General features: G+C 46.5%; 1 protein-coding gene across 1 annotated transcript in view; it reads right to left on the reverse strand.

Annotated features, from left to right (window-relative positions):
* rab3da (RAB3D, member RAS oncogene family, a) overlaps positions 1-23,138 on the reverse strand; it is a 71,571-nt gene extending 48,433 nt beyond the window's left edge. The window contains exons 1-2 of the mRNA XM_063036011.1: positions 22,681-23,138; positions 1,443-1,670 (exon numbers count right to left, since the gene is read on the reverse strand). Coding sequence (XP_062892081.1) covers positions 1,443-1,670 — 228 coding nt within the window. The 5' untranslated portion in view covers positions 22,681-23,138. The remainder of the gene's footprint in view (positions 1-1,442; positions 1,671-22,680) is intronic.
* Between the last annotated feature and the right edge of the window lie 202 nt (positions 23,139-23,340).

Genomic DNA, 23,340 nt, shown 5'->3' on the forward strand with positions numbered 1-23,340 from the left:
AAAAACGTATGTGTGAGCAAGTTACTGGCCACGGGGGTGTAATTGGGCGGAGCGAGCTTGCGGGCTGTCAGCGTGCTGGATCTCTAAATAATTAAATTAAAATTATCCTACCCACCTACACTATGAGTTATTTACAGTGGCTAATTAATCTTCTCCGCGGGAGGAGGGAGGACAGAACCAGGGCCCGCAGCGCACTCACAGGAACAGCGTGCAAACTCCACAGAAGTCAGGACGGAACCGGGCTCTCTGAAGCCACGGGGCTGCCACCCCACCCACGGCGCTACAGAGCCTCCCCAGGAATGGAATCCTTCCCCGAGACATGCACAGGAAGCAGCTCCCTCCACCCTCCCTGTACAAACTGCAGGCTTTGTGTGTGTGAGAGTGACTCAGCCCCCAGATTCACACACAGCCAATAACTCAATACAGGCCGTGAGCAATTTACTTTCTGGGTGGATCTGTGGTGCTCCATTGATTTTACTGAATTGCACCAACACTATCATTATCCAAAATACTTAAAATGCCTGTCATAGTCACCAGTGTGCAATGAAACCTCTGGGCTTATAGTAACCATTAAACACAGCATTCACTACCCAAGAACCTCAGCAGAATGGTGGGGCAGACTGCAGAGATCGGGTGACTCTCTCCCTACAAGCTATTACTATGTCCTGAGGAGGGTAATGAAACACTTACGGGGTAGTGTGGCTGGCTTACTGAACCATGTGTGTCTACAGTACTTTTACTCTAGTCGACAAGGTCTACTGTAGACGAGAAGCCTAAAGCCGTAAAGTTTATTCAAATGTTCGTGGTGGCGGAGCGGTGCTTGTGACTCGGAATCGATCCTGACCCTTGCAGAGTGCAGACGTTCCGTGGTCAGGTGAGTTTTCCCAGTCTGAGTGCACTCGTTTCCTCCCACACCCCCGGGATGGTGGGCTAATCAGCCGCGGTAAAATCGCTGAGAGAGGAGGATTAGGGACGGAAGGGCTAATAGATATTTGAGAAGGGCATTGTGAGAGAAGCGGGAACATGGTGTAGGGGCCAGCATCGGCCTGATGGGCCGAACAACCTCTTTCCCTGTTGTAAGGAAATATGAGCATCTGACCATAAGATTTATCCTGCAACCCTTCGAAACCACCGTCACCTATTTTCAAAGTCACCCCTGAAACATCAGGTCACACTCTTTCCTCCAGCTCCCCCCCCCACTCACTCCAGGGTCAGGAGTTCTGCAGTTTATGACACATCAGAACAATCTCCCCATCCTGACCTCCACACACAACACAGAAGATTTGCCAAGCCACTCTAAGTAATGTCTTTCAGACAAGACTTAAAAGGAGGCCCCATTTACTTACTTCCATTCCCTCTCAAATGCTGATCATCTCCCCTATGCCTCCCACCCACCCAGCTACCTTCCCCTCGAAAAGGAATGAGCGTTGAAGAGCACGTACCCATATCTGAAGTTTAACCCTCTTCTCGTTTCGGTACACTGTCTTCACCTTGAAGTCGATGCCCACGGTGCTGACGAAGGCCGACGTGAAGGAGTCGTCCGCGTACCGGAAGAGAAACGAGGTCTTGCCCACACTGCTGTTCCCGATGATCAGCAGCTTGAACATGTAGTCGAAGTTCTGGTCCGCCGCATCCTTCTGCACCTGCCTGGTGTCGTTCGCAGAGGCCATCTGCGATGGGAAAAGAAAAAGAGTCTGAGCACAACATCAGGCAGCGGGGCCTGCACCGTGAGGGGGACCACGCTCTCCGGCAAGCTGTAACCACTGCAAAACACCGAAACCAGCTGAGGGTTGTAGTGAAGCTACCACGGGGGATTTGGGAGGAAGGGACTGGAATTTTTCTTTTATTTAGAGACAGAGCACAGGCCCAAAGAGTCCGCACCAGCCAAAAGGTACCCCTGTGACCAATTAACCTACTAACCTGTATATCTTTGGAATGTGGGAGGAAATCAGAACACCTAGAGGAAACCCTTGCAGTCACAGGAAGAACGGACAAACTCCTTATAGCCAGCAGGGCGAGTTGAACTGTTATAGCGTTACACTGCCAAGCTGCCCCTATCCCAACTGGAGCTAGTCACGTGTACCGAGGTACAGCTTGCCTTGCGCACCGTTCACACGGATCGAATCGTTACACGGTGCATTGAGGTAGAGCGAGTTAAAACATTAACAAATGCAGAATGAAGTGCAACAGCTTCAGGGAAAGTGCAGCAAAGACAGACAATAAGGTGCAAGTTCATAACAAGGTCGGGTGAGAGGTCAGGAGTCCATCTTATCACACTGGGGAACCGTTCAATAGCATTATAACAGTGGGGAGGATGGTGTCCCTGAGACTGATGGTCTGTGGTCTAAGGGTCTGTACCCTATGTAATAACTCTACAAAGATCTCATGAGTGCCTTGTTGAAAGAGGAAATGTGAGTGTCATAGACACTTTACAAGAGAAGATACGGCCTTGACAGTACAATGAAAGCAGAATTCTCTACTCCTCCCCCCATCTCCCAACCTCCACCAATCAGGCAGAAGATAATGATAGGGAATGTGTGCTATCAGGTCATGGACAGCTTCTCTCCCATCACTGGAAGACTATTGAACCAACTTCTTAAATGTTCACAAACAAAAGAAATTCTGAAGATGCTAGAAATCCGAGCAATGCACACAAATTGCTGGAGGAACTCAGCAGGCCAGGCAACAGCTATGGAAAGTTGACGTTTCGGGCCGACACTCTTCAGCAGGACTGGAGGAGAAAGAGATGAGAAGAAGATTTAAAAGACGGGGAGGGGAGAGAGAAACACGAGGTGATCGGTGAAACTGGGGGGCAGGGGTGAGATAAAGAGCTGAGAAGTTGACTGGTGGAAGAGGTAGAGGGCTGGAGAAGAGGGGATCTAATAGGAGAGGACAGAAGGTTGGCAATCAAAAGATCCTGAGCAGGCAGAAGACCAGAGCGGGGTGTCCAGGAAGAGGAGGAGGGCTGAAGAGATGGCAATAAAAGATCCAGAGCAGGAACAAGACCACTCCCCAACTTTGCTTTCTTCCAGGACCTTCTGCCCTCTACTATTAGATCCCCTCTTCTCCAGCCCTGTGTCTCTTTCACCAATCAACTCCCCAGCTCTTTACTTCACCCCTCCCCCTCCCGGTTTCATCTCTCACCTTGTGTTTCTCTCTCCCCTGCCCCCACCTTTTAAATCTACTCTTCATCTTTTTTTCTCCAGTCCTGCCGAAGGGTCTCGGCCCAAAACGTCGACTGTGCTCTTTTCCACAGATGCTGCCTGGCCTGCTGAGTTCCTCCGGCATTTTGTGTGTGTTTCTTAAACGGCCAGATGGACTCTGGGCTCGGCTCGTTTTCTTTGGAACAAAGTACGGCAGCACAGCGGTTAGAATAACACTATTACAGCGCCAGTGACCCAGGTTCAAATCCACCGCTGCCCGTAAGGAGTTTCTACGTTCTCCCCGTGACCGCACGGGTTTCCTCCGGGTGCTCCAATTCCCTCCCACATCCCAAAGGCCTACAGCTGAGTAGATTATTTGGTCATATGGATGTAATTGGGAAGAGCCTGCTATTGTGCTGTATCTCTAAACAAATTTAAAATGTAGCTAAACGGAGATTTAATTGAGATGCATAAAATTACCAAAGGCTAAGACAGGGGCTACTGACCTCAAATGAAGGATCAGTGATTCAGGGGGATAAATTTAAGAATTAAGAGTTCAGGAAAGAGTTATTTCACTCAATGGGTGATGGGAAACTGGAACTCACCACCTGAAAGGGTAAAGAGATGGAAATCTTTGCCCCGTTGGAAAGGCACCTGGCAGTCTCTTGCAGATGTGAGCTACAGTGGTGCACAGACCATACCCGAGGTCAGCATTGAACCTCAGTCACTAGAGAGGCGAGGCCGCGGCTCGAAGAGCTGTGTCCCTGTGTCACCTGAGAGCAGGGGTTCCCAACCATGCTTATGCCAAGGACTCCTACCATTAACCATACACTTCAGGTTAGGAACCCTTGCCCTCGAGTCTCAGAGTTGAGAGAGTTATGGGGAGATGTAGTGAAGGCGCTGAAAACCTTGTCACGAAACAGGAGAGACAGGTAACCCTGTGGATGCAGATATGAGTGACTGTAGGCCTAGAGAATAATGAAAACGCAGTGGGCTACTGTAACCTACAACATATTAGTTGAAGAGACGGTGAAGCAAAAGACAGAGAAACAGACCATTCTGCCCCCCTGTCCATGCTAGCCATCAACCCCTCTACACCATCTAGCAAAGCAGACAAAATCTACCAGAAAAAAAGACGTGTCATAAAACACAAGAGAGTTAGTGGATACTGGAAATCCAGAGCAACACACACAATAAGCTAGATGAACTCGGCAGATCAGGCAGCATCTATGGAAGTGAATAAACTGTTGAAGTTTTGGGCTGAGACCTTTCATTAGAATTGGAAAGGAAGGGGTAAAAAACCAGAATAATAAAGTGGGAGGGGGAAGGAGTACAAGCTGGCAGGTGATGGGTGAGACAAGGTGAGGGGGAAGGTATGTGGGTGTTGGGAGGGGGTGGATGAAGTGAGAAGCTGGGAGGTGATTGGTGGAAGAGGTAAAGGGCTGAAGAAGAAGGAATCGGATAGGAGAGGACAGTTGGCCAAGGAAGAAAGGGAAGAGGGGCTCCAGAGGGAGGTGATGGGTAATGAAGGAGAAGAGAAGGGGTAAGAGGGGAGCCAGAATGGGGAATGGAAAAAGAGAAATTAGGGGAGAAGTTACCAAAAGTTAGAGAAATCACTGCTCGTGCCATTAAGTTGGAGGCTGCCTAAACAGAATATGAGGTGTTTCTCCACCAACTTGAGAGTAGCCTCGTCAGGGAGGCTACGGACCAACATGCTGGAGTGGGAATGAGAAGCAGAATTAAAATGGATGGTTCAGCGAAATCCCACCCGTGGATAGAGTGAAGGTGCTCGATGAAACGGTCCCCCGATCTGCGTCGGATCTGATGTGGAGGAGGCTGCACTGGGAGCACCAGATACAGTAAAAAGACTTGTGCTCTGCTGGGGTTCTGATTCAGGGTTTCAGTCTGAAACATCTCTCACTGAAATTCCTCTCACAGATGCTGTTCGGCCCTGAGTCCCTCCAGTACTCCAGATTCCAGCAACTACAGTCACAGGTGCTCACCCATCTGGCATTTCTAAAGGAACCTCCAACTGAATGAATGACACAAGGAGGTAAGACTTCCAGAGGCTCTGGGATGGTAGACCTAGCATTGACCCAAAGTACCAAGCGGCCTCTGGTGCCACATAGTTCCAAGGTTCCATTACTGTCCCCACTCTGAGCTCACAGTACTCGAATATCATCCCACTCGCAAACACCGAGCCTGATCACTTCCAGAGTGGTATGGTTACGGGGAGAATGGGGTTGGGGGAAAATTCATCATGATTGAATGGAACAGCAGACTTGATGAGCTGAATGTCCAAACACTGTCCCTTTATCTTATAAGACCACAAGACATAGGAGCAGATTTAGACCATTCAACCGTCAAGTCTGCTCTGATATTCCATCATGGCTGATTTATTATCCTTCCCAACGCCATTTGCCTACCGTCTCCCCGTAACCTTTGACACCCTTACTAATCAAGAGCCCATCAACTTCCACTTCCGATTTACCCAATGATTTGGCCTCCACAGCTGTCCGTAGCAATAAATTCCACAGATTCATCACCCTCTGGCTAAAGAAATTCTTTTCCTCATCTCTCTTCTAAAGGGATATCTTTGTACTCCGAGGCTGTGCCCTCTGGCCCTATAGGAAACAACCTGTCCACGTATACTCTATCCAGGCCTCTCAATATTCAATAGGTTTCAATGAAGTTCCCCCTCATTCTTTTAAACTCCAGCGAATACAGGCCCAGAGACACCAATGTTCCCCATTAGTTAACCCTTTCACTTCTAGGATTATTCTTGTGAATCTCCTTGGACCCTCTCCAAAAGCACCACATCCTTTCTTAGATAAGTGGCCCTAAACTGCTCACAGGTACTTAGGGTGGTCTGATCAATGTCTCGACACCCCTACACCTCATGAAAACCCTTCGATGTAAGTGTAAATTGGCTCTCTCTCCAGGAGGGAAAAAGCAGCCTCGCTTTCTCCTGCTTTCAGAGAAGAGGAATGAGTTCCTGATTCAAGCAGCCCACTAGAATATTGAACTAACATCAAAAAGCCACAGGAGCTCAGCAGTCCAGGCAGCATCTGTGGGGGAAAAGGAACGGACAATGTTTTGACCCGAGGCTCTTCATCAGGACTGGAAAGCAAGTGGGCATAAGCCAGAATAAAAGGAAGACGGGAAGGGGGAAAGCATGAGCTGACAGGGGTTAGGTGAATCCAGGTGAGAGAGGGAAGGTAGGAGACCTTTCCCCCTCACCTGGATTCATTTGTTTTTCCTTCCCCACCCTCCTACCTACCCTGTTACACCTGTCTCAAAGTCAACAAAACCAAAAAACTGATTATCGACTTTTGAAGGAATATACTGGAAGTCCATGAGCCAGTCCTCATTAGGGTATTAGAGGTAACGAGGGTCAGTAACTATAAATACCTTGGTTTTATCATATCTGAGGATCTGTCCTGGGACCAGCGCACGTAACATTACAAAGAAGCACCTCTACTTTCTTTTTGCACAGATTCGCCATGTCATCCAAATCTATGGATGCAGAGTGGACAGTGTGCTGACTGGTTGCATCATTCTCAATGGAAAAGCTTTCAAAAAGTACTTTACTTGATACAGCCCAGTCCATCACAGGAATGCCCTCCCCACCATTTGAGCGATCTACAAGAAACCAACATCCATCAAGAATGCCCACCATCCACGACATGCCCTCTTCACACTATTACCCTTGGGAAGGAAGTACAGGAACCCTGGGTCGCACACCACCAGGTTCACGAATAGTTATTAGTCTTCAATTATCAGGCTCCTAAATCAGTGAGGATAGCTTCACTCACCTCAACTCTGAACTGATTCCACAACCTATGGATTCCAATTTCAAGGACTATACAACTCATGTTCTCAGTATTATTTACCTTTTCTATATTTGTATAGTTTGTCCTCGTTTGCACATTGATTGTTTGTCAGTCTTTGTGTGTAGATTTTCTTTGATTCTTTTCTACTGCAAGAAAATAAATCTCAAGGTAGTATGTGGTGAACTGTATTTAATTAGATAATAAATTTACTTCATACTTTGTTCCCTTCTCTCCGTAGTTGCTTCCTGACCTGTTGAGTTCTTCCAGCATTTTATGTGTTGCACCAGACTGCAGATATCTGATCCAGACACTCACCCAGGACTAAGTTTCTCCATGAAATTCGCTTGGAATAACACATGGCTTTTACCTGGAGAGACCTCTTGAGGCCATTGGTCATGTCGGCTGCAGTTGCTGATTCGTGGGCTGTAGAGATCTGGTTTGATACCCTGCAGTGAGACAGGCTGCCAGCCAGCTGGCTCACCTCTCCATCTGCAGAATCTAGAGAAAGCCTGATTCAAGAGCTTTTTTGGCAAAAGCCACACTGCATCACTGCAGTCACAGTCACCGTGGCCAACGCTAGAAGTGAAGTCCATCCTCCTACCACGGACGCCAACTCTGTCACAGACCCCTCAACTATGCCTACAAGAGGCAAAATGCTGATTAAGGATGTAAACTTTCTAAAAGCTTCACTCCAATTATCGGCACTTGAAATTATTTCCGAATGCTGTGTTTATGATTGACAGAAAACTTGATCCATTATTGGGATGGGCAATTCAGCACCAACCATTCATCAAAGTAGAAGGCAGGGAGGTTAGATTTAGAGGGGATCTGAGGGGAATCTTTATCACTCAGAGACTGGTGAGTAGCTAGAACACACTGCCTGAGAGAGTGGTAGAGGCAGAGTCATTGACAGCTTTTAAGAATTGTCTCGGCATAGAAGTCTATGGACCAGATGGTGGAAGATAGGATTAATACAGACAGATGCAATAGTTTGGTATGGATTTGGTTAATAGTCTGTTTCCATACTGTATGTATGACCCTACAAGTTGAGGCTTGTCAGATTAGTCAAAAGCAGGCCCTTCTGCCCATCCCATCTTTTCTGACCTTCACACCTATCCATACCAACTAGCAAACCAGGCAATATCTATCAGATTAAATTCTTGTGTTTCTATATTAAAAAAATTCTGGAAGATCTCAGGAGGTCAAGTTGCATCTGTTGTGGGAAAGGAATTGCTAGCGTGTCCTTGTCGTGACTGCATCAATATGCTGGGCCCAGGACAGATCCTCGGAATTGTTGATGTCGAGGAACTTGAAGCTGCTCACCCTTTCCACTGCCGACCCCCTCAGTGAGGACTCCCAACTTCCCCTTCCACAATCAGTTCCTCGGTCTTACTGACTTTGCGTGCGAGGTTGCTGTTGTGACACCACTCACCCAGCTGACCTACCTCACGTTTCCGACACCTTCCGAGAATCCGCCACCAGCGGATTTACAGGTGGCGTTTGAACCATGCCTAGGCACGCAGTCACGGGTGTAGGAAGAGTAGAGCGGTGCTACCTGAAATATTGACAATTCCTGTGTGGTTTCACGGGAGATGCTTCAGGGGCACTTAAAGAAACTCTCAGATAGGCACATGGATGAAAGAAAAACAGAAGGCTATGTGGACGAGAAGGATTAGATTGAACGTAGAGTAAGTTAGAAGGTCATCACAATCTCATGGAATGAAGGATCCAAGACATTTTCAAGGAGCGATGCCTCAGAGGGCATTTCATGGGTGGTGGGGTCCACCATTAAGGACCCCCACCACTCAGGACATGCCCCCTTCTTATTGTTACCATCAGGAAGGAGGTACAGAAGCCTGAAGGCACACACTCAGTGATTCAGGAACAGCTTCTTCCCCTCTGCCATCCAATTTCTGAATGGACACTGAACCCATGAACACTACCTCACTACTTTTTTAAAATTTCTGTTTTGCACTACTTACTTAATTATTTTAAATATTTTACGCACACTTATTGTAATCCATGGTTTTTTCTATATTACCATCTATTGCTTCCTACTGCTGCTACTAAATTAACAACAGTCACGACACATGTCGGTGACGTTAAACCTGATCCGGTGCTGTGCTGTTCCATGTCCCATGTTCCATTTCTCCACCCACAGATGCCGCTGAGTTCCTCGAGTATTTTGTTTGGTGCTCCAGCTTCCCACCTCCGCAGTCTCTCATGTCTCAGTCTTGCCATTTCTCTGGCACCTTTCACGTCCCATTCAATGCCTGGTGGCCAATGATTTAATACTATTCAATGTGTAGGTGCTATTGCAATGCGGGAAACAAAGGCAGCCAACTCTCCCAAGACCAGCAATGGAAGAACAAGGTCTACAGAGGGTTTAAGTCCCTCCAAGTGGACAGAGACCTCAGCTGAACACCCCACACAAAGCAGCGTGCAGCTCTTCCCCAGTACTGCTTTGGAGCCTCACTGTGTTTAAGCCACAGTGTCTCAGAGACAAGATTTTTTCTTACCAACCCATCAGCTGTGGCTCGCCTTGCTTCTTCTATCTTTAAAAAACATTTTAAATTTGATGATGAATGATCCTTGGACAAATGCCAAAAGTTGAAAAAGCAGACTGCTGTGGAAATGCAATTTCAGGGCATTGTTTCTCTAAGGCAGTGCTGTGTTTGCTGTGCTGACGCAATATTTGCACTGTACAATACATTTTATTTACTTTCACTTCCTGCCACCCCAATTAATGATCAGATCACCTGATGGCTCCAAAATAACCACAAAGCAAAAGAAGAAGATGCTTGACATCCTCTCTTCCGATGCCAAGGGCATGTCCCTAGGAATCCTGGGATATGTCAATGGCAGAGCCTCACAAACATCCATGTGAAGAGGCCCAGATAAGTTAACTGACGAGGAGAACCTCTTCCCGCTTTGGCTCGATACCCCACCTTGTTTCTTTTCCCCAATTCCATTCCTGGAGTCCCCTCCAGATCCCTCAGGGTCCCTGCTGTTCCCTCAAGCCTGGTATCCACACACACCCACCACCTTCGCAGTAGACCATAAGATACAGGAGTAGAATTAGGTCATTTGGCCCATCGACTCTGCTCTGCCATTTCATCATGTTACTAACTAATTAACCAATGATAACCTCTGTTCAAAATTACAAAGGCATGCAGGAGGTTCTTTAAAGAAAAGATTATCACCCATTTGGGCACACGTTGTCAGAAAGGTTTGCGCACGCAGCGACTGAAGGGGATTCGCCCGATTTCCTATGTGGATGTCTAGCTGGTATTCCACATTGCTACCCCAACCACACCCACCCCCCCATCCAAGATTTACATTTCAGAGGGAAACAGAAAACAGTGGAGAAACTCGGCAGTCTGTGCTACGCTGGGGTAGACCACTTGTCCAATCCAACCCAACATCATTCTAGAGATTTCTTCACGGGACAAACAACACCCATCCCCAAACCCTCATGTCAACTACCCATTCCTACCACTGGTTGGCAGCACATCTTCCCTTTGTGCAGCTTACCTCCCACCAGCCAATCAGAAGACTTAGAGGTGGTGTAGCCTAAATTCTCAGGGACTGGTGTTGTCGTGTTGCGGGACGTGGGGAAAATCAAGTGGCATATTCCAATTAACGCAACACACACAAAAAATGCTGGTGGAACGCAGCAGGCCAGGCAGCATCAATAGGAAGAGGTACAGTCAACGTTTCGGGCCGGGATCCTTCGTCAGGCATATTCTAATTGGTAAGTTTAGCAAAATAAGGATTCCATTAGCACAGCAGATTCAGAAGTGGATAGTCAAGAATCTGTAGGGGTGTTTCTCTGTGTCGCTTCCTCTGGGTTTAGTTTGTGTCAGTGCACCATGGAGTTCACAAACTTGCACCGAGAGAACATTTCCTGCTGCCATGTATGTGGGTGAGTCTGCTTCCTGACATAATTCACAGGGAGGATCACTGGCAGGAGGTTGCTGGCAACAGCAGATACACCACACAACACACATGCAGAAGCAACAGCCAACATCTCAATCCGCACTTGCTTAGCACCGCTGATTAATTCTGAGGTGAGAACACTCGGTTGCTTTCAGGAAATGCTGAGATTCTATCGACCAGCGGTGGTGCAGTGTACGCTCGGCTCATTAAAGCAATGGCCCATGCAACAGTGAGGGGTGCGGTCACTCAGAGTTGCATATCATATGTGCATTCAGTGGCTACTTTATTAGATACACCTGCTCGTTAATGCAACTATTCAATCAGCCAATCACATTGCAGCAACTCAATGCATAAAAGCATGCTGACATGGTCAGGAGGTTCGGTTGTTGTTCAGACCAAACATCAGATGGTGAAGAAATATGACCTAAGTGACTTCGACTGTGGAATGATTGCTGGTGCCAGATGGGGAGGTTTGAGTATCGCAGCAATTGCTGATCTTCTGGGATTTTCACACACAACAGTCTCTGAAGTTTATAGAAAATGTGCAAAAAACAAAAAGAAATCTACTGAGTGGCAGTTCTGTGGGCAAAAACACTTTGTCAATGAGAGAGGTCAGAGGAGAAAGGCCAGACTGTTTCAAGCAACAGTAACTCAAATGATTACGTTACAACAGTAGTGTTGAAAAAAGCGCCTCTAAAAGAACAGCACATCAAACATGAAACGGACGGGCTTGCAGCAGCAGAAGACCACAAACATACCACTCAGTGGCCACTTTATTAAGTACAGGAGGTACATCAAACCATGCAGTGAAATGCCTCATTTGCGTTAGCAACCAACACACCCAAGAACGTGCCGGGAGCAGCCCGCAAATGTCGCCGCACAAGTAGGCAGGAGCATAGCATGCCCACCATACACAGCATAATAACACAAACAGCAAAAGCAATGACGTGCTTCAAGCAACATTACTGACACAAGTTATCGTGGGATCTCACGGTGTAAAGTAGCCACTACGTTTCCTACAAAACAATAATGACCATACTTCAGAATTGAATGGGCATAGAATGTACAACATAGAAAAAGGCCCTTCGGCCCACAATATCATGCTAAACTAACTAAGCAATTAAACACCCATCTAAATTAATCCCTTCTGACTATACAATGTCCACATCCCTCTATTCTCTTCATATTCATGTGCCTATTTACGAGCCTCTTATGTGCCGCTATCTTATTTTCCTCCCTCCCTCCCAGCCCATCCCATGCATACACCTCCCTTACCTAATAAAGTGGCCACTGAGTGTATGTTCGTGGTCTTCCCCTGCTCTAGTCCATCCACTTCAAGGTATGACATTTTATATATTCTGAAATGCTCTCTGCACACCACAGTTGTAATGTGTGGTTATTTGAGTTACTGTCACCTTCCTGTCAGCTTGAACCAGTCTGGCCATTCTCCTCCGACCTCCCTCATTAACAAGGTGTTTTCACCCACAGAACTACTGCTCACTGGATATTGCTTCTTTTTTTATACACCATTCTCTGCAGACTCTTGAGATTGTTGTGCACAAAAATCCCAGGAGATCAGCAGTCTCTGAGATACTCAAATCACCCAGTCTGGCACCAACAATCATTCCACGGTCAAGGTCACCTCAATCACATTTCTTCCCAGTTTTGATGTTTGACCCGAACCTCTTGACCATATCTGCATGCTTGTATGCATTGATTTACTGCCACATGATTGGTTGATTAGATATTTGCATTGACAAGGTGAAGAGTGAGCCTTATAAATATCGTGTCTATCACTGGATGAAAATAACTAGGGCACAACATTACTAAATGAAGTTAACACTGAACCAAGATATCAGGACGGGCTGAAACCTGGTAAAAGAGAGACACCTCAGAACAGGAGCAAGTAATTCCCATCTCCAACAAGCTGCAACATGATGGTGACCATCCCAATAGAGGTTTCGCCTGTTGGAGACCGTGTTAAAACTTAGCCAGACTCTGCCATATCTCCGTACCAAGTCCCATTTCACAAAATGGCCATCATGACTATAAAGTATATTGATAGGGAAGGATTAGAAGGATATGAATTAGCCTAAGTGGGCACCTTGGTCAGCATGACGTGTTGGGCCAAAGGGCCTGTTTCTATGTTGTTTTACTCAATGACTCTTTATTAAAGTGCTGGCTTGTGATTAAGGAAGGAGCCTACATGAAACCACGCATTGAAGTAAAAACTGTGTAGTAAAATTATAAGAGCATTGGGTGATCTGGGACTCACCCCAAAGCAGATAATGTTCCCACATATCAGTCACGTACATAATGACATCAATGTGCACAGACTTCATATGTGCAAACAATGACCCTCGTTTTTACTTCTTAAGGAGCAGGCAAATCAAAGGGTTGCGACTGGGGCCTCAGCATGCTGTCTCTATCCACTTGCGCCAGTCTTCGTTACTACACAGTTATTACATCAATTTGTGGTTTAATGCAGGCTCCTTCCACAATTACACGCCAGCATTTTATAATTATAGAGCCATCAAGTAATTCAATACAGAAGCAGACCCTTCAGCCCAACTCATTCATGCTGACCATGGTGTCCACTTAACAACATTCATTTTTCAAAACCCGTCAAGAGAAAAAGACTAAGAAAGCTCTGCTCCAAAGCCAGACAGCATTGAAACAGCCAAAAACTTGGTGGGGAAGGTTGCTACGGAGCAGTCCGTGGAACTAAATTTCAGAGCAATGAATAAAGAATTGGCTAACCTTCCAGTTTGAGGGACCAATGGTTACGAGCTTCAGGCACACCAGGGGTCCCCTTTTTTATGACATGGACCAACACCATTAAGCAAGGGGTCCATGGACCCTGGGTTAGGAACCTCTAAGCTCGACCAAATGATGGATTTTTAACATCAAAACTTTAGCAGACACCCCGCCCTGCAAAGACTCATTTCAGGGAGGTAGCATCATCAATTTGTGGGAGACTCCCGGAACTTCCGGAGGTGGGATGTCTGCAATAGAGTAGCTCCTTAGCAGCCAGCCAGCTAGTTTAAATAATATTAGCTATGCTAGTGAACAAATGACACCTGTTAAACTCACCTCAACATGTCTTTTACAGTCTTAACCCACCATGGCCAATAGAAAAGTCATTGTTACAAACAGAGCAGCGAGCAACACTGTCATTATTTTTGACCCCTATTAGGCAGGAGTACACTTTAGTGTAGTCTGGGGTGATGTACGTTTTATATTTTCTTTTTTTGGAACACTCTGCCATGGTGTGCGTGCGCTTTCTCTCTCTCTCTTGCTCTCTCTCTATCGCTCTCACGCTCACTCGTTCTCAAAAAAATCGATTTCCGGGATATTATATATAATCTGTGGGCATCAGGGAGCCACTATCAATATGCAGGAGACTCCCGGAACTTCCGGGAGAGGTGGGATGTCTGCTTTAGTCAACTGCTCCAAAGGCAAATAAGATCACCTATTGAATATGCAAAGCTCATTTCCGAGATGAACTCCAGTAATCCAGCACCTTCAGTTCTTTAGAAGCACAAGAGGTCCTGTAGATGCTGGAACAGCTGAGCAACACACACTTCAAAGCATTGCTTCCCCTCTTCCCACCAACTCACTCCGGCTTCTGTCCCTTCCTTTCCTGTTAAGTTGAAGGGTCTTGGCCCAAAACGTCGACTGTACTCTTTTCCTAGATGCTGCCTGGCCTGCTGAGTTCCTCCAGCATTTTGTGTGGGTTGCTCAGATTTCCAGCATCTGCAGATTTTCTCTGGTCAGTGAAATGCATTGTTTGCATCAGATCAGAGAGGACGGAGATTGGCAGCCGCATGTGGCGGCAGCTGCCTACAAGAGTCGCCGTACTTCCAGTGCCCACAACTCACTAACCCTAACTATACACCTTCGGGATGTGGAAGGAAATCAGAACACCCGGAGGAATCCCACACAGCTACAGGGAGAACTAACAAATTCCTGATAGACAGCAGCAGGAGTTGAATCCTGACTGGTGATTATTGACACTGTAACAGTGTTGTGCTGATTGCTACACTAACCATGTTGTCCCTGACACCGCCTGACTTCTTCGAGTTCCTCCAGCCTCTTGTGTGCTCTCTTCACGACTTTAACAATCTGATATTCCAGATTGTTGGATATTACTTTTTATTAATACCCAACAAACTCTAATTAACTTTAAGCAAAATTATGCAGTGGCATAATAATTTTATTGTGAAGCTAGCAAGTCTAAAGAGTGCTGGAAGTGGGGCCCCAGCAAGTTCAAGGGGAATAGAGGAACTGTAGCCCTGGCAGATTGAAGGCGAGTACAGAAATCAGCACACAGAGAACCAGACACCAAGCCGCCCAACAGTGGATTATCAAAGTTGTTTTGTACCGCTGCTGACCCTTGCCCAGGAAAGTCCTGGATTTTGCACAGCCTACGTTAGGAAAGATGGAGAGACCATCTGGTTTTGGAAATCTGCTCCACCATTCAATGGTGATGTCTTGTCTCTCACTTATTCATTTTCCTACCTTAATGCACATCCCCTGATTCCCCTAATGCACAAAAATCTGTCAAAATCGGTACCGAATGACAGTCCTTTGATGTTCAGAATTCCAAGGATTCAGACCCACTTGGTTCATCAATTTCTCCAAAGTTCAGTCCTAAACAAAAAGCAGTGTGCTTATAGATCCACCGGGGAAAACAGTTTCTCAGCGTCCACCGTCAAGCTTCTGAGAACGTTTTACAATTGATGAGACTAAAATTTTCAGACAGTTGCCAAGAAGATCAAAAAGGTTCAAGGGAAGTTTCTATCCCACTGTTATAATACTATAGAATGGTCCCCAGTCCAACTGGGTGGCCTCTTGACCTCACTATTAGATTTTACCAGCCACCAGTTTCTCCGTAACTGTAACACTTTTTTCTGCATTCTTACGTTTTCTCTTGCACTGATGTAACAAAATAACCTGTATGGATGGAATGCAAAGCAATCTTTCTCTGTTTTCACACTATAATAATTTTACAGATGGCATTAATAAACCAATTTTCTCTCCTTTCTGATCTTACAAAGTAATAGGTTGTGGAAAAGTTGCTGGGAAATGGTGGGAAAAAGTACAAATCACTTACTAATTTTTCACAGTACATGTGACAAATATAAACCAATTTACATTTAGTAACATGTGGGTTCTTTTCAACTTCAACACTGCCCACACTCTCACCATTTAACAGATACTCTACATTTCTGTACTTTATCGTGCACCAATGTGGGATTTTTCCCACATAATTCCATCTGTTAGATTCTCAACCACTCACAGATATCTTTTGAAGCTTCCTTATATCCTTCTCTCGAATCACAATACCACCTAGTTTGGTATCAAGAGCAAATTTGGAAATACTGTATAGCATTTGGTTTTCTCTGCCAAGGGATTAGTACACTCAATGGCCACTTCATTAGGTACCTCCTGCGCCTAATAAAGTGGCAACTGAATGTAAATTTGTGGTCTTGTGCTGCTGTAGCTCATCCACGTCAAAGTTCCACGTTTCGTGCATCAGAGACGCTCTTCCGCACACCACTATTGTAACACATGGCTACTTGTGTTCCTGTCAGCTTGAACCAGTCTGACCATTCTCCTCTGGTCTCTCTCATTGACAAGGCATTTTCGCCCACAGAACTGTCACCAACAGGATTTTATTTTGTTTGTTTTTCACATCATTTTCTGTAAACTCAAGAGAATACTGTGCATGAGAATCCCAAGAGATCCGCAGTTTCTGAGATACTCAAACCACCCCATTGGACACCAACAATTATTCTACCACTTCGGCAAGTCGAAGTCACTTAGACTGCATTTCTTCCAGAATCTGATGTTTGGTCTGAACACCAAGTGAAGCTCTTGACGACATCTACATGCTTTCATGTATTAATTTGCTGCCACATAATTGACTGATTAGATATTTGCATTAATGAGCAGATGTGCAGGTATAACCATCTCAACCAACCTCCTGTGTGGGACTTTATCAAATGTCCATCATTTGACAAGGTTCTTTAATCTGTGGAAGTTCTTTGAGGATCTATTCTGCCAGTTACAGTACATCCCAAAGAAATCTAGCAGATTAATTAAACACATTTTTTCTTTCACAGAGCCATGTTGACTCTGCTCAACCCTATCATTATTATTGTGCTGTTGCACCCTTCGTTATGGATGGTCATCACGCTTCCGTACAAAGGAAGAGTAATGAGTCTCCTGGTCCTTGAAGGTTGGGAGTTGGGAATCAGAACAGGCGCACTGCCATTTAGAGCCGAGATACAGTATGTCAAAATTCCTTCATGGAAAGAAGTTTTCTTTGCAGAACTATTCTGACAGAAATGTGGCTCTAGGACAGGGGATCCCAACCTACTTTTATGCCAAGGACCAATACCATTAACCAAGGGGGTCATGGACCCCAGGTTGGGAACCCCTGCAGACATCATCCCATACACCACTAATCGTCAGGACATTCTAATCAGGGACTTGTACTAATGTTACTTTGTGACCATATGTACTGTGTTTTGCACCTTGGCCCCAGAGGAACAATGTGCCAATTAGCTGTATACATGTGCATGGTAGAATGTCAATAAACTTGAACTTGATCTTGACTGAGCAGGTCTCATAGGCATCCGTTAGTCTCGTGAGACCATGGAGTTGCTCCTTGGAAGGTTTCCAGGGCACAGGCCTGGGCAAGGTTGTATGGAAGACCGGCAGTTGCCCATGCAGCAAGTCTCCCCTCTCCACGCCACCAATGTTGTCCAAGGGAAGGGCACTAGGGCCGGTACAGCTTGGCACCGGTGTCGTCGCAGAGCAATGTGTGGTTAAATGCCTTGCTCAAGGACACAACACACTGCCTCAGCTGAGGCTCGAACTAGTGACCTTCAGATTACTAGACCGACACCTTAACCACTTGGCCACGCGCCAACACACAATGGCGTGAGCAGGTCTCACACCATTGCTAAAGAGATAAGCACAAGAAATTCTGCCGATGCTGGAAATCCAGAGCAACACACTTAAAATGCTGGAGGAACTCGGCAGGTCAGGCAGCATCTATAGAAAAGAACAAACAGTCTATATTTCAGGCCGAGACCCTTCCTCAGAACTGAAAAAGAAGAGGGAAGATGACGGAATAAAAAGGTGGGGGGGGAGGAAGGAGGATAGCTAGATTGTGATAGGTGAAGCCGGCTGGGTGGGAAAGGTAAAGGGCTGGAGATGAAGGAATCTGATATGAGAGGAAGGTGGACCATCGGAGAACGGAAAGGAGAAAGGGGAGGTGGTAGGCAGGCAAGAAAAGGTAAAAGGGAATCAAAGAAGAGGGGAGGGGAAAGGAATTATTTTTATTAACCGAAAGGAAACATCAATATCCATGCCATCAAGTTGAAGGCTACCCAGGCAGAATATAAGGTGATGGTCCTCCACTCTAAGGGTGACCTCATTGTGGACTGAGGAGGACATGGACTGACATGTCGGAATGGGAATTAAAATGTTGGGCCACTGGGAAATTCCACGTTTGGCAGATGGAGCAGAGGTGCTCAACAAAGCTGTCCCACAATTCACAACGGGACTCACCACGTAGAGGAGGCTGCATTGAGAGCACCTGACAGGCAACCCTAGCAGGTGCACAGGTGAAGTGTTGTCTCACCTGGAAGGATTGTTTAGGGTCCCGAATGGAGGTGAGGGAGGAGGCGAATGGGCAGGTGTAGCACTTTGGCCGTTTGCAGGGATAAGTGCCAGAAGAGTGATTAGTGGGGAGGGTTAAATAGACAAGGGAATCGTGGAGGGAGCTACCCCTACGGAAAGAGGAGAGTTGAGGGGGGAGGGGGTTGCTGGGGGTAAAGATGTGTTTGGTGGTAGGAGTTTCAATCAAATGGCACCTATTAGGATGATAGGAAAATGTCCCTCCGGTGGTCTACTTTCAAATGGCAGTGCTCAATACTCAGCCATGATACAACTGCTCTGACCAGAGTCAGTCAATTCCAGCTCAGGTTAACGTTGTAACACTCAAATTAGCTTTGCAGCCTTTAGGCTAGGGAGTGGATGTAAATTAACTCCAGTCCCTGTCCCTAACCTGCTACCTCTTTAGTTAACAAAACTTGGCTAATGCCTTTCAAACAAAGGCGTATATTGTTAGTGAATCTTTAAGGAGAAATATTAAGCATATTTTATCATTAACTGTGACATTGTGATGTGGCAATGTGTCATCAGTGTGCAGCACACCCACAACATTCTTAAAGTGATTGCAAATAAATGTTAGAACTTGCATTTGTATAGCACCTGCCACCTCCAGAATGGTGCAACCCAATGGGGCAATACAGAGGGATTAAGAGGAAGATGCAGGGTGAATTCACCATGAAACAGCAATGAGACTCGGTGACCAACTTCAGCCAGGACCAAGGAAAATCCTCTCTTCCTAAACAGTGCACGGGATCTTTGATACTTGCTTGAGGTGGGATGGGATCCTCAGTGTACTGTCTCCCCCGTTACGGTAATTGCAGGTGTCGGAAGTAAAGCCAGGTTTTGGCATTAGTAATGTCCCATGACAAGAGGTAGGTGTGGGTCCTATCCTTACCCTCTCCTAGTCGACTCAGGGATGTTCCTGTGAAACGAGTTCAATCCTGACCTCCTGTTGAACACGCATGCCACGAGTGCATTGGTTTCACACCCAGGCACATTGGCTTCCTCCCACGTCCCAAAGATGAGCAATCAGTGACTGCAAATAATCCTTGTATAGGTAGATGGACAACAGAGGATCGATTGTAGGGAACAGCTTCTTCCCCTCCGCCATCACATTTGAACAGACAATGAACCCATGAACAGATTCCACTATTTTTGTTCTTTTGCACTACTTAAGTTTTTGGTATATATTTCTTATTGTAATTGTAGTATCTTTATGCATTTTTCAGTAGTGGTGCTGCAAAACTACAAAATTCATGACATATATCAGTGATAATAAACTCAATTCTGATAAGGGGATTGGCACAGGTGGGACAGTATGAGAGCTAGCATAGACTCAATGGGCTGAACAGCCACCTTCTGTGCCACAGGAAATAAGCTTTAGCCATGGGGTGAGAAGGACGGGTGGAAGTGGGAGCTCGAGGGAGCAGGGAGTCATGAGATGAAACGAGCCAAACTTTTTAGCCTGCCAGCATGCTCTCGAGATAAGCTCAGCCATTCCCCCCACCCCTGTAAAAAGTGGCAGGCAGGTTTGCCTCAAGGGGACTGGATCCAGCTGACCCCCTCCAGTGTGGCGCTGAGAGAGCACTGTCCTGTGGAGAGCTCACCTCAAGGATGAGATGTTGAGACAAAGTCCACCCCACTATTCCCCAAATTCTGCAGATTTTTGAGAGACAGTATAAGAAGGGGTGTACTCTGCGCCAATGGTTTAGACCATGAGACAGGGGTTCCCATCCTCTTTTATGCCATGGACCCCTAGCAGGTTGGGGATCCCCTGCCATAAGACCATAAGCCATAGGATCAGAATTATTCTATCTGGCCCATTGATTCCACTCCACCATTCCAACTTGGCTGATTTATTATCCCTCTCAACCCATTAGCCTGCCTTCTCCCCCTCGCCTTTGACACCCTTACGAATCGAGAACTCATACACCTCCACTTTAAATATACACAGTGGCTTGGCCTCCTCAGCTGTCCGTGGCAACAAATCCCAAAGATTTGCCACCCTCTGGCACAAGAAATTCCCTCCTCATCTGTTCTAGAGGGCCGTCTTTGTGCCCTCTGGTCCTAAAAATCCCCTATGTCTTCTCCACTTGCACACTATCTAGACCTTTCAATATGCGATAGGCCTCAATGAGATTCACACCCTCCTTCACTCTTCTAAAATCCAGCTGTGTTATCTAGTCGCTATCACACTGCTGCTTGTGGGAGCTTGCAATGCATAAGATGACTGACACTTTACACCCCACATCGAAGACTGGGAAGCGCTTTGCACCTCAAATCACCTACCCCTTCTGTCCCACTACCCCCATAATCTCCAGGGACAACTTCACCAGTGCCTCCAGAATTCACAGTGCAGAGTAAATAACAAAATATGTACATGTCACCCAGAGATTCGTTTTCTTGCAGGCATTCACAGTAGAGCACAGAAATAATGCATTAGAATCACTGAGAAGCTACACACAAAGACTGACAAGCAACTAATGTTCAAAAGAAAGACAAACAGTGCAAATACGAAAGAAAACAAATCATAAATAAATAAATAATAGAGTTGTAGGGACCTGGAAAGGGAGTCCATTCACAGTTGAGGTGGGTGAATTTATCCACGCTGGTTCAGGAGCATGATGGGGGAACGATAAGATTAAAATAATGATGGAAAGCTTCCAGGATCTGACTGGCCATATGTTAGGGGACAGGGCAGAGCTGCGGGAGGGGGACATCTTGTCAGAGAGCAGGGCGTCACACAGTCGGGCTGCTGGAGCAGGGCAGTGGGACAACGCAGCAAATCCCGGGCGGAAGCCGCGCCCGCCACTGGAAGCGTACAGATTTGCTCATCCATTGACTCAAAAAAAAAGCTGAAGAAAGCCACAGGGGCTGGGGCGATTAGTGACGGGCCAGGGGACCAAGCACACGGAGGAAGCTAACTGAAGTGTCCAATACAAATCGGAGGAGAGACAGAGCCCGCGTTGAAGCAGAGAGTGCGTTCAACCGGGTACACTGAAGCGGGGCGGGGGGTGGAATCTGAAGGGAACCTGAGGGACAACTTCTCCCCCCCCCCCAACAAAAAGTGTGGTGGTCTGTATATGGAAGGAGCTGTCAAAGTGGCAGAGGCAAGATTTTAAAAGGCGATTGGACAACTGTGACCAGCTCAACTCGTTCAGCGTGGATCGGGCAAGGGGAGTATTCCCACGATGACTCGAAGAGGGCGCGGAAACCAAGGTGGAGGGGGCGTCTGGAGATCTGGTCGTCTGATGGAAATCAGTAAGACCTGGGCTGATTATCACAGGCGTCCAGAACACTGGCGGGACTGCCGATCACGGGGAAGAGTGCAGAGGCAACAGCAGGGGTAAAAGATGAGAGGGGCAGATTTTCAGCCTGCCTTGTCTTTTTTTTTAAACGCTTCTGTCAAGTCTCTGCCTTCGTCCGCGCCCCCACCCCCGCCCTAATCCTTACACTCCGTTTCCCATTTAACAGGATCTGCCTCTCCCGGCGCCCGAGCCGCCTTACCTAAAAACAGTTTCCCAGCTATCGTCTGCTTTTATTTTTTTTTAATCACCAGATATAACCAGATCAGATGAACAATATCTCTGGTCTCGTAACCCAGGCGAAACATCGGCATCGAACTGGTTCTCGGGATTTGATCCTCCCATTAATACTTTGGGCTGACAGCGAGGGCCACTCCGGATCAGAGTAACAGCTGTTAACAGTGTTGACATTGTGGGTTGCATTATTAAATGCTTCGAAACACAAGTGGCCATTAAATCCGTCTTGTTGAGGAAGGGTTTTTTTTCCGTTTTTTAACCTGTCGCAATTTAATTCATAAAATGTCTTCGAAAATCAGTGGCAAGTGATAGGTTGTAACTACATCGAGTTACAACGCAAGTTGTTTCAAATAAAATAATTTCGAAACTATTTCAAAGTATCCAGCTTCAGGTACGTATATTAACTCTTATTCTGTGGGGTATTTACCTCGATTTTTCCTTGTGAAAAGCTATATCGCAAAAACGAACCATTATTAAAACTGAGCGCACAACTTCGATCATTATTGTATGTTTTAGACAAAATAGGTCGCCTACCTCTTCGGCTGAGAGCTTGCGTCCGCGATCTGTAAGCGCAACTCCCGTCCGCACCCGGATCTGCACACGGGGCTGGCTAAAGGTGTGTCCTCCTGACCGAACAACAGTCCTCAGCAATCAACTACCCACATCATCCAACCAAACAAATAATACACGCGGACACACACATCAGCCGCCTTCCGTCTAATCAATACACGACAACAGCTCCACTCCTGGGAGATCGCCCTGGCTCACAAGAATAATTAAATACCCCTGTCAAGCTCCCCGGAATTCCCTCCCTGAGAGCTTCCTTAAAGGTAATTGTTTTGATACAGTTCCGATGAAGACACAGATTTTACGTATTACCTTAGGCGATTGAAGGACGCCATTTCGGCCCATCGAGTCTATGATGGCTCGCAGAGCCATCCCTACTCCCACTAATTTTCCGTGTATTCTTTAGACACATTCCCTATAACTCCACCACCGGGGAGGAATTACCATTCCCCCCCCCACACACACACACACACACACACACACACGCGGACACACAAATACACACACATACACACACACAGACACACAGACATATACACAAACACACACACACACGCACACACACACATACACACACAAACACACAGATACACACACTGACAGACAAACACACACACACACACACAC

This window comes from Mobula hypostoma, chromosome 29, assembly GCF_963921235.1.
Source record: "Mobula hypostoma chromosome 29, sMobHyp1.1, whole genome shotgun sequence".
NCBI lineage: Eukaryota > Metazoa > Chordata > Chondrichthyes > Myliobatiformes > Myliobatidae > Mobula > Mobula hypostoma.